Here is a 12,480-nt window from a genome sequence, read left to right as displayed (position 1 = left end):
AACTGAGATGATTTGTAAGGCAAAGGACACAGTCAGTAAGACAAAACGACCACCCACAGAATGGGAAAAGATCTTCACCAACCCAACATCTGACAGAGGGCTGTCTCCAAAATATACAATGAACTCAAGAAGCTAGCCACCACAACACCAAACAATGAAATTAAAAAGTGGGGTACAGAACTAAATAGAGAATTCTCAACAGAGGAATCTGAAATGGCTGAAAGACTCTTAAGAAAGTGCTCAAAACCCTTGGCCATCAGAGAAATGCAACTCAAAACAACTCTTAGATACCACCTCACACCTGTCAGAATGGCTAAAATCAAAAACACCAATGACAATCTATGCTGGAGAGGATGTGGAGAAAAAGGAACACTCCTCCATTGCTGGTGGGAGTGCAAACTTGTAAGACACTTTGGAAATCAGTATGGTGGTTGCTCAGAAAAATGTGAATCAGTCTACCCCAAGATCCAGCCATTCCTTTCTTGGGTATATACCCAAATAGTGCATGTTCATACAACAAGGACATATGTTCAACCATGTTCATAGCAGCATTGTTTGTAATAGCCAGAACCTGGAAGTAACCTAGATGCCTAGACAAACATGGTATGTACTCACTCATTTATGAATTTTAGACATAGAGCAAAGGCTTACCAGCCTACAATCCTCTTTACCAAAGAAACTAGGAAACATGAAGGACTCTAAGGGAAAAATGCATGAACCCCAGGAATGGGAAGTGGCAGGAACTCCTGAGCTAATTGGGAGCATGAGGGTAGGGGAGAGGGAGCTGCCAGAATGAGAGAAGAGGAGAGGAGAGGAGGAAATGGGGGAGCAGAAATATTGAGTTGCGGGAAGAATAGAGGAGAGAGAGCAGGATGAGAGATACCATATTAGAGGGAACTATTACAGGTCCAAGGAGAGATCTGGCACTAGGGAGATTTCCAGAGACCTACAAGGATGACATGAACTGACAATATAGGCAATGGTAGAGACGATACCCTAAATGCCCTTCCCCTAAAATGAGATTGATGACTACTTTTTATGCCATCCTACAGCCGTCATCCAGTGGCTGATGGAAGCAGAGGCAGACATTCACAGATACACACTTAACAGAACTCTGGAACTTAGTTGCAGAGAGGGAGGAATGAAGATCAAAGGGGTCAGTACCAGGCTGGTGAAACCCACAGAAACAGCTGGCCTGAACACGGGGGAGCACATTGACCCCAGACTGCTGTCTGGGAGGCCAGTACAGGACTGATCCAGACCCCTGAACATGGATGTCAATGAGGAGGCCTCTGCACTCTAGGGGGGCCCTGGTAGTGGATTAGTATTTTTCCCTGGTGTAAGAAGGGACTTTAAGAGCCCATTCTACATGAAGGGATCCACTCTTGGCCTGGACACATGGGGGAGGGCCTAGTCCCGGCCCAGGATGATGTGGTGGTCTTTGGGGAGCCCCTGTTGAGGGCCCTACCCTGCTTGGGGAGTGGAGGGTAGATGGGGTGCAGGGTAGGTTGGGGGTGGGGGAGGAGGAGTGGGGGTGAGGGGAGGGAGAGGGAGAGGGAGAAGGGATTTACATGTGAAACAAGCTTGTTAAAAATAAAGTTTTAAAATAAAAAAGAGAAAAAAATAAAACTTGAGTACTTATAAATTAGATAAATGTATCTTTGTTCATTTATTATATTTGGATTCATATAATGAGTATAATGCCTATAGTACACCAGGAATTACAGAAATATTGACTTAACAGATTGATTTCACATATGTATACTGAAATACGACAGCAACCTTTTCAGGCAGAATACATCATTTAAAGTCTCTATAGAGAAATGCATTTTCAAAGGCTCTTTATAAAACTTCAGTCCAATAGATGAACAATTATCATAAATACTGCATTCATTGGTCATAGTAAATGATTGGGCAAAATTAACATTCAACACATAATTGACTTATAACTGTTCAAAATGCTGAGAATATGCAAATGCAGGTGCTTAGAAAAATATAGAACACCTACAGCAACCATCCTCCACATCCTCAGACACTCATGGAACATTCTAGAAGCTTGTAAGGGGCAGAGGAGAGAGAGGACTGCTGTGATGTGTTGGCCTCTGGGTTAGACATGGCTCAGAGACTCATGAACTCAAAGTGGCTTCAGTTATGTGCATGAGGTCAAACCATGCAATTATACCAATATGTGTGGGGAAGGGCTCATGAGGCCCACTCCCACTTCAGAAGCCTTAGGTGGTTGGCAGCTGCTAGCAAGCACTGACTAAGCCATCTCCCCAACCCCATAATTATTCTTTTTTTTGCATTTTTTATTAAATTATTAATATTTTCACATGTACTTTCCCTCTCCCTCTCCCTCCCCCCACCCCCATTCCTTCTCCCCCAGGCAGGGTAGGGCCCCCAACCAGGGCTCCACCAAGTCCACCAAATCTTCCTGTGCTGGGCCTAGGCCCCTCCCCATGTGTTCAGAGACAGAGCGAATCCCTTCAAGTGGGATGGGCTCTCGAAGTCCCTCCCACCCACCAGGGCAAAACGCCAGTCCACCTCCAGAGGCTCCCAGGAGTGCAGGGGCCTCCCCATTGGCATCCATGATCAGGGGGCTGGATTAGTCCTGTACTGTCCTCCCAAAGAGCATCTGGGGTCGATATGCTTTCCCTTTTTCAGGCCAAATAATTATTCTTTTAAATAAAATTCTCATATTTGACAATAGACACTGATCTTTTTAGTGGTTGTGTGTGGCTAAGTATTTCTAAGCACTGAATATTTTAAGAGCACGCTTCCAAGATGTGTGTATGCATATAGTATCAATTTAATCAGGAAGTGAGGAACATCATAAAGGGATACATGCAGAAATGAAAGGAAACAATAAATCAGGGCTTATGTCTTCATAGGATAGTAAAAACAATTAGATAGATGAGTCAATTGCCATGGAGAATTCCCTATTGCAAATATTCTTGATCTTATCATTATCTGTGGAGATGAAAAGGAAAAAGTTTAAGTTAGGTGAGCTGTTTTTTTTGCCTTATCTAATAGTTTATTGATGGACACAGGCTGCTTTCACGCCTTGGCTATGAATAGGGTTTCTATGAAGGTGGGGTTACAGAGAAGTAACTCAAGGCAGCAGTTCCATCCCTTTGCACTCTTGAGATCAAACATCTGACAGGAAGCAACTTAATGCAAGAAGAATTCATCTGGTCTCATGGTTCCAGGGTATTGGTCTATCATGATGGCAAGGCATGATGGTGGGTGGGGCCTCATACCTGTAATGTCAGGGCCTTCTTGTCCACATCTCACATTGCCCAGGAAACAGACTGAAATCTGCCTGGAACCTGAGCCAGGATATAGTCCTTAAGATCTGACTCACTTCCTCTGGCTAGGACCCATCTCCTAAAAGTTCCACAGCTTGGCAAAACAACATGTAGGTGAGCTGTTTTTAGCAGCATACTGTACTTAACTTTTCAAATGAAGACCTGAACCAAGTTGGACCAATCATCATTCCCTGGTGGAATTGGTGGGGATCATAAGGCCTTATCCCTTCTGATTCATCTGTCTTATAGACAGTTAAAAGTTGCTGTGTGGTTAAGGATACTCACTCACAAGGCCCTGTCCATTCCTGAGAAGCTATAGGCAGTTAATGGTTGCTGGGAAGAGGGGACAGAGACTATTTACAGTGGTGTAGGTACTGATGAAGGGCCTATACTCCTGTGAATAAGTCTGTACACATGTGTTTGCAGGCAATCTTAATTAAAATTATTGGATCACCAGAAACTTAACTTTATATATAATATAAAGCATAATATATAATATATAATAAAAATTAATATAGAATACGTTTATATATATAATATATATATAATGTGTAAGAAAGTAGAATGTAGTCTCATCAGTTGGGATGAGGAAGATGACAAGTGTGGATGAGAGGGGTGTAAGGGAGTTGGAATATGATCACAATATATGATATATGTATGAAAATGCCATTATGGGACTCATTGCTATATATAAATGATATATTCTATTAAATGTAATAGAGTGAAGTCATGTCAAGGTCACTTCATGGGATACCATCTGTGTAAATCAGGCATGAATGTTAATTTGAGTAATTTAATGGAAAATTATATTAATTTTGCAAAATTCTGCATAACCTGAGGCAGGTGAGAGAACTGGTCCTGAGGTCAGAAGGGAAGGAGAGCTACCCCTGCCTGCCACCAGCTGCAACACTCAGGAGAGCAGGCCCTGCACCTTGTCTGGGCAGTACGACAGAGCCAATCCTCTTGGTGGAGGTGTGGGTTAGCCAGCCCTAAAGTTGTGAGCATGGGAGAGCTGTCCCTATAACCTACCTATCATATGGCTGCATGTGTGGGAGAGAGATGCCTGCCCCACCCAGCCCATCAATGCCTGAGGCAGGTGGGAGAACTGGCCCGTGGTCATACTAGCAGGAAAGCTGGCTCTACCCTTCATCAGCTGCAGCACTTGGGAGAGTGGCCCATACTCCTCACTAGGTCAACAAATAGAGCTGGACCTGAAGGTGTAGGTATGGAAAGGTTGGACCCTGAGAACATGAAAGCAGAACTGGCCCCACCCGTTGCTCATTGCTGCAAAGGGTGAACTCACCAAATCGGTGTAGTAGAGCTCACTCTGGTGGTGAGGAAAAGGGAAAGCTGGTGCTATGACCAACCCTGCAACTACTCAGTCCCAGCACCAAATGTGGGGGTTGACCCACCCCAATTTCCATCCTATCTGATCTGCTGGAGCACATGAAGGACCGGACCTGCAGTCACAAAGCTGGAGGATTTCCATGACACAGGGCAAAAACAGAATATCCAGGAGGAGTTTCAGTGAGGACACAGCATCGATTGTGTGGCAGAAACTAGAGGCCTCAAACCAAACCAATGTCTCTCTGCAATGAACACTTGCAAGTAAAGATATACAGACACAAGGGTTTACTGTGTGATTCACTATGTCACACTACAGCTTCCATGATGAGATTTTTTTCTCTTTAATTTTTTTGGGGGGAGGGCTGCAAGGGTAAGGGCAAGAATGAGAAATTAATTGGATTGAGATGCGTGATGTGAAAGACACAAAGAATAAATAAAAAGAAATTTAAAAACTCTGCATAAATCCTGAGAATTCATATTTCCAAGGTCAATACTGAGGTCTATACCACAGAGAAAACTGCATCACATAAAGCTTCAAAAAATATTTGGCTGTTTAAAATTCACCCTAAAATTCAGTATCTCAGAGTTCATGGATTTATTTGTCTCCAAAGCTAAAAATTTAACTGTTTATCTTGAGGGAGCAAAACAAGTAGAGATCCTTAACATGAAGGCTGATAGGAACAGTGCATAAGAGCCATCTCTGCTCTGTTGCAAGATCTGGCTCCAGTTTCAGCATGATGTTAATGCTATGGGATCTTCTGCTATCTTCTGTGCATCAAGGGTACTGCATCCACACCACTGCCATTCCCACCCATACACCCACCCACCCACATACACATCGGTATTTGTAAAAGTATAACAAAACCAAAAGCATCGATTTCCATAAAAGTGGGAAATATATGTCTACTCACCCAAGGTATGCATGTCTTTATTTAGGACAAATATCTGCAAAATAGGGCAGAACACAAGAATGCATGCTTTGTAGACATTTTCAATAGTTGTAAAGATTATAAGTTAAAAAAAGGTGTCAATAGTAAATTTGAATCAAATACAATGCTGTATTTTAATTTTTAATTTCATATAAAGTATCAGGGGACACCTAGTGTCCCCTCTATGGCCACTTGTTTACCTTTCTCAAACATGTATCTGATTTTTTCCTTTGGAATGCGCATCTTGTCACACAGCTCTGCAAATTTCTGTTGCTCTTCTCCACTCACACTATCTCCTTTCCCTTCATTGTGTGGAAAAAAGAAGAGAAGCCTGTGGAATGTTTTTCAGAGTGGAATGCATCCCCCAGGCTGCCCTACCATGTGTCCCACCTTGTGCATCTTCTCCCAGCTCCCACCTGTCTTTCATGGTAACTTGACAAGTACTCAAAATGGGGAACATCATTTCACATTCACAATTGTAGACCTACAAAATTCACAATTGTAGGGCTACTAAGCACACTGAGTTCCTTGCTGTAAATTTGAGCACCCCCACTCCCACTGGGTATTTTTTATTCTCCAAAACTAACAACTTTGGGCTCCGCTAAGACTTAGGAGGTTTCAAAGTTATTGCTTTTTGTCTCCCACTATAACCTCTGTCATTATCATCATACCCATTCCTTCATAGTATAGGCCCCTGATGAAAGAGGGGGGTATAAATAATGTCAGCTTTCCACAAACAGGATGATGAAAAAAATTTAAAATCTCCCCTTTTACATTTCTCAAACCTAAGTTCAATACCCATTTTCTCTTAAAGTATCTGAATTCAAATTTTAATTCTTGGATTATAAGGTAAGGTAACCCATCTACCAGTGAGTGAACCTTGACAATTTGATGGGGCATCTTATTTTCTTGTATCACCAGATTGTATGTGTCCAGTTTAATGAAACCCTTCTAATGGCAGCCCCTAGTGGATATGTCTTTATTTTTAATAAAAAATCTTTCTGCATCCTTGATTTCATGAAGGGAAATGAACTTCCTCTGTGGATACATCTATGAACAAATGCATTTTATGTAGATAATGTATGCATACATTTCTCTTTTTAATTAAAAACAGACATGATGTAGCTATGTTCTGCATTGCAGAAAAAGACTCATGAGGATCTGAAAAGATGGCCCTGTGGTTAAGGACACTGGCAGCTCTTCAGCGGACCTGGGCTTGAGTCCCAGCACCAACATGGTGATTCACAACCCTCTGTAGCTCCAGTTCAAGGGATCTGACACCCTTTTCTGGTCTCCGTTGGCACTGGGCACACACATAGTGTGCAGACATATATGCAGGCACAATAAAAGAACAATAACAACAACAACAATGCAAGAGTCATGATACTTACCAACCAAAAACAGCACTTTTATCAAATTCTCATCAGGGGTTAAATAGTAATCAAAAATGACCATGATTGAACTTGATACATACAGAATACGGAACTGATGTTTGCCTGCATCTGTGGTGTGAAAAGATAGGTGTCAGAATTCAAACATTTTAACACTATCTTTTTTAATTTGACCAAGCACAATTCAAGGACCACACAGTTATTTCTCCTTCCTTCATCAGTGCTGCTGATTCATTAATAATCCCCTCCACATGTTAGAGTCAGGTAGTCAGTCACATTTAAGTTCAAAATAGAGATTTTTCAGGCTGAGATGAGAATAATATATTGTACATTTTCTCCACAAAATAAATTACTTACACATTTAGCCATTGCATTCTGTAAGGCTGATTATTGCAAATTATTGCCAACCATTACAAAATTATTGCAAATGAAAAACTATAAACTTTTGTTCTCATTGGGATTGAAGTTTAAATTAAGTACACTTTGGTATGAATATTTTAATCTGTTCTTTTTAATCACTGCCATTATCTTTGTGATGTCAGCTAATCAGAATACATGCATTAAATTATTTATAAATGTCTTTTTACAATCAATATACTCATTTAACTGTTATTAAATATCTTTTAAACACTTGAATATTTTATTGTTTTTAAAGGTTGATATTATTTTCATTTATACGTACATATGTACCTTTGTTTTTATGGATGTGACCAGGGTGCTCTCAGCATCCAGAAGAAAACTTTGGATCCCCCAAAGTCAGGGAACTACAAATGGTTTTGTAGCATCATATGTGGGTGCTGGGATCAGAGTAAGCTCCCCTAACTGCTGACCATTTCTCTTGCCCTGAATATTTATTTTTCATTGAAAAACTTGATTATTTACTGACTAGTCAAGATAATATTTATAGTAAACATGATATTTAAAGTATTCTACATAAAAGATAATCTCATCTGTTCTGCATGTGAACATCTCACAATGAGATTTTGGTTTTTTTTTGGCAATTTAATATGACATATGTGATGAGATAAAATGACTTCTTCAAAGACACAGTGACAGGTGTAAGGCCTGGTGAGGAACTGGAAAAACAAATTCTTCCAGGCTTGTGTTATAGGATGAAGCCAGCACCAAGGACTTGAAAATTTCCAGAAAGGTCACATACTCACAGGTACAAAAAAACTCCTTTGAGAACACTTGTTTTGCTTCGATTTCAAACTTTTCACATTCTTCATCCACCCTAAAAGGCAAACAGACAAATGCCATGTATTGTGGTCCTGTGTGACCTGAATAATGGCAAAGACACTGAATTTATCACTATATCTGTGTGTGTGTGTGTGTGTGTGTGTGTGTGAGAGAGAGAGAGAGAGAGAGAGAGAGAGAGAGAGAGAGAGAGAGAGAGAGAGAGGGGGGGGGGAAGGGAGAGGGACATAATTTTCAAGACAGGGTTTCTCTGTGAAGCCCTGGCTGTGCTGGAAATCTCTGTAGAATAAAATAGGCTGGCATCAAACTCAGATTCTCCTGCCTCTGCCTCCCAAGTGTTGGGTTTAAAGGCATGTGCCACCACTGCTTGCCTGAAATAATCATTGTTAAACACTTTGACTTCTGTTAATTCAACTTGCATTCACTCACCAAGAAAATTCATGTAGACATCAGTGATTATAGGCACAGATGGACATACAAACCTGAGGGGGGATGCACAAGCAGAGATAAATGTATTTGCATGTCAGAAACAGATCTGAGGAATACAAAACCATCACTGATAATGTGAAACCTAAAATTAATGTGTCTTTGTTGTTACTGGATTATAATGGTATATTTTAAGCCTTTCTTTTTTCCTTTTTAAAATATTTTTAAATTTAAATTTTACATATCAATCCCAGTTCCCTCTCCCTCCCAACCTCCCATATCCCCCAACCCCCCCATCCCACTCCCCATCCACTCCCCAGGGAGGGTATGGCCTTCCATGGGTGATCATCAAAGTCTGTCACTTCATTTGGGGCAGGGCCTAGACCCTCCCCTGTGTATCCAGACTGAGAGAGTATCCCTCCATAGGGAATGGGCTCCCAAATTCCATTCATACACTAGGAATAAATACTGGTTCCATTGTCAGACGCCCCATAGACCGCCCAGGGCTCCCAAGTGACACCCACATTCAGAGGGCCTGGTCTGGTCCTATGCTGGTTCCCCAGCTGTCTGGCTGGGGTCCAAGAGCTCCCCCTTGTTCAGTTCAGCTGTTTCTGTGAGTTTCCCCAGCATGGTCTTGACCCCTTTGCTCATCACTCTTCCCTCTCTGCAAATGGATTCCAAGATTTTGGCTCAGTGTTTAAACCATTTTTCAATTCAGATTTTTGGTATTACTATCTTAACTAATAACCACTTTGAAAGAAGCAAGGGATGGACTATTAAGGTCTCCAGCTAGATTCTAACTATATTTGTAAAATGGGAAACTTACTCATTTTCATATGTATTATTCAATGGCTAGTATTTCTAGAAAGTTCTTCCTGGTGTACAATCTCTTACTTACTGTTATCTGAGAACAAGTGATTGTACAGAAAATGAATCATATCATTCTTTCCCCTCCACACCAGATCCACTGTAATTTCTCTGCTGATAAACATGAAATTCCATTTATTATGTGTCAAAATTTCATTCAACTTTTCATTTACACTTCCAGTTAGGTATTTAAAATCATCTAAACCAATGTTGCACATGGCAGCCAACACTTCTTGAAGTCACAATGAGTTTTACTGTAATTTTATTTTTCTTTACCCTAGTCCTAATTTTATTCTGATTTTATTTTACTTTTTTATATTCCACATTGACATTTTTCATAATAACATACATGCACACAATAAAATTTGATCATATCTAGCTTCCCCCCATTTTGCCCTCCATTTCCTCTTTATGCCCTGAACTTACCCCTACCCAAATTCATATGTGCAGTCACAGCTGTGCATGAGAATTCTGTACATGCAAGAATGCACTTGGATCCTACCTATCTCTGTGCAGTCCAGTCCTCGTAAGTCCCTTCCCCACATCCTCCTCCCAGCTTTTCTTTCTTTCTTTCTTTCTTTCTTTCTTTCTTTCTTTCTTTCTTTCTTTCTTTCTCTCTCTCTCTCTCCCTCTCCCTCTCTCTCTTTCATAACCTGCTAACTCCAGTTACTGTTGAACATATGAATGTAAGACCCACCAGTGACTACATTCTTAAAGAAATGTGACTATTCCTTCTCCAGGAACCATCAACTGTCAATCACTCCATCCAGGAGTAGGCCCTTGTGAGACTCTGCTCCATCAGATCTGAAATGCTGACTGTCTTGGTCATGTGCTGCTTAATGATGCAAATGCTATTTTTCTTTCTGAAATACTTCCCACTTCCATGACTAGAATTCATCATTAATTATGTCTGAAATAATTTCTAGATCCTTGATATAACTAAAACTCATCTTTTTTAAAATTAAAAGTAGATTATTTATATATACTCTGCTCTGATTAGTACCCTCCTGCAACTCCTCCCAGATCCTCCCAACTTCCCCACCCACTCAAATCCACACCCTTTCTTTCTTTCTCTTATTAGAAAATGAACAGGCATATTAAAAAGGAAGAAAAATTATAAAACAAAACAAAACAAAATAGGGCAAAGCAAACAAACTAAAAAAGAGGCAAAGAAAAAGCACAAGAAACACATATAGATGCAGAGACCCACATTTTCACACACATGGAAATTCCCTAAAACACAAACCTGTAACAATTATATACCATATAAATATAATCAAATACAAAATTTAATATGTGACACATATAATTATTGTTATATAGTGACATATACATCATAAAATAACAGTGTTATAAATAAATTTAAAAATTACTTCACCCCCTGAGCAATCTTTCTAGTCTCATATAGTTATTTTAACATAATTGCAGTATATTTAATGCAGTATTCAGTATGATATATGATATAATCATTGTGAAATATATGATACAAAAAGATACAATATTGTAGAAATGCACATTTATGTATGTGTTTTAATACACATGTAATGTGTAACATCACAATTTATATTGTAATCATATATACTACAATAGATGTATCACATGACATACTATCCAGTATTACTTGTATATATTACTTGTAATTATAAGATGCCTGCTGCTTTAAATAATTTTAATGTATATGTAACATACATATACACATTTTAAACATTCATATTAAGTATATTAAATTACATTTTAATTCCAATGTGGAACAATATCTCAGTGTTATTCACTATTTCATACATATTTATGTCTTGTGAGTGGCAATGTCATCCACCTGTCAGACAAGTGTCTGACCTTTTACCCTGTAGCAAGGAAGGTTAACTTACTCGCCATAGAACATCAGGATCATTTCCTTGCATCCTCTGATACACTCAAGGTGACGGAAAAAGAGTTTCAGCATTCCATAATCGGTGATCATATCAATTTCTTTGGCTGCCATGGCAATGGTGTGCCAGTCACCTGAGATCTGAGAATGAAGCCACTGTTAGGAAAATCGATGGATCTTTTCCCTCATCCAACAAATTTTTTTAGCTTAAGTGGGGGGAAAACCCTGATTTTATTGAGTAGTGCATAAATTTATGTTTTTCTTGTTTTGTTAGGGAGAAAGAACATGTATTAGAGTTTGTAGGGAGGTGGGAAAAGATCTGAGAGGAGTTGGTGGAGGGGAATGAATATAAACAAAACACACTGTAGGATAACTTCAAATTTTAACAAATGCAATCGGAAATATCCTATTTACTATATATTGCAATTTATAGTAAGTAGCAAAATTTCTACATATATAGTAAAATTTCTATTCCCTAGAGTGTGTAAACATAAAGTGACATAATTATTCAAATCCACCTCTAGGCCATGATGGTGAAAGTTTTTTTAACATATTTAAAACTTAGCCAACAAATATTATGGAAAACCTAAGATTTCGTTTGGTCTCTGGATTTTTTATCACTTAGAGTCTGATCTTAATGGAAATAGGAAAATACAGAATTGACAGAAATTTTTTTCAATGCAGACATATGTGTATGGACCAATGTTTTACAGAATCCAACATATTCATGTAAATCTGTGTGAGAAAAACAGAGGGAAAAATAGACATAAGTGATGAGATGCTTATAATTATAATTATATGCGTGTGTAATTAATAAAATGACATGTAATATTGTATTTTAGGCAGTAATTATATGTACAACAACGGGCATGTAATATGACAAACATTCTATCTGATATTTTAATAATATTTGTAATTATACTTTGCATATTTAAATAGTTTATATGTGTATATGTAAGAGAAATGTCTAAAATTAAAATATTAATTACATATTAAATAATATAAAATTAATATTAAATTATATTTTACTTAGAATATTGCATATCTCTCAAGTTGCTCCCTAAATGAGTGCTTTCTGAAGTACATAAACATTTAGTAAATATTATTAAGATGTGGTTCAGCATTTAAAATAAAGGAATAATGCAAGA

The 12,480-nt window shown here is 38.9% G+C and overlaps 1 protein-coding gene across 1 annotated transcript; it reads right to left on the bottom strand.

Moving 5' to 3' along the window:
* Positions 1-2,905: 2,905 nt before the first annotated feature.
* LOC103164259 (lipocalin Cav p 3.0101-like) lies at positions 2,906-11,446 on the bottom strand. Its single transcript, XM_027432698.1, has 5 exons — positions 11,334-11,446; positions 8,139-8,209; positions 6,976-7,086; positions 5,785-5,886; positions 2,906-2,970 (listed from the first exon to the last, which is right to left on the bottom strand). The coding sequence occupies exons 1-5, from the start codon at positions 11,444-11,446 to the stop codon at positions 2,906-2,908; spliced, it is 462 nt and encodes a 153-aa protein (XP_027288499.1).
* Between the last annotated feature and the right edge of the window lie 1,034 nt (positions 11,447-12,480).

This window comes from Cricetulus griseus, chromosome X (assembly GCF_003668045.3).
Source record: "Cricetulus griseus strain 17A/GY chromosome X, alternate assembly CriGri-PICRH-1.0, whole genome shotgun sequence".
Lineage (NCBI taxonomy): Eukaryota > Metazoa > Chordata > Mammalia > Rodentia > Cricetidae > Cricetulus > Cricetulus griseus.
Note: the sequence above shows the minus strand (reverse complement) of the source record. Positions and strands in the feature narration are given on the sequence as shown.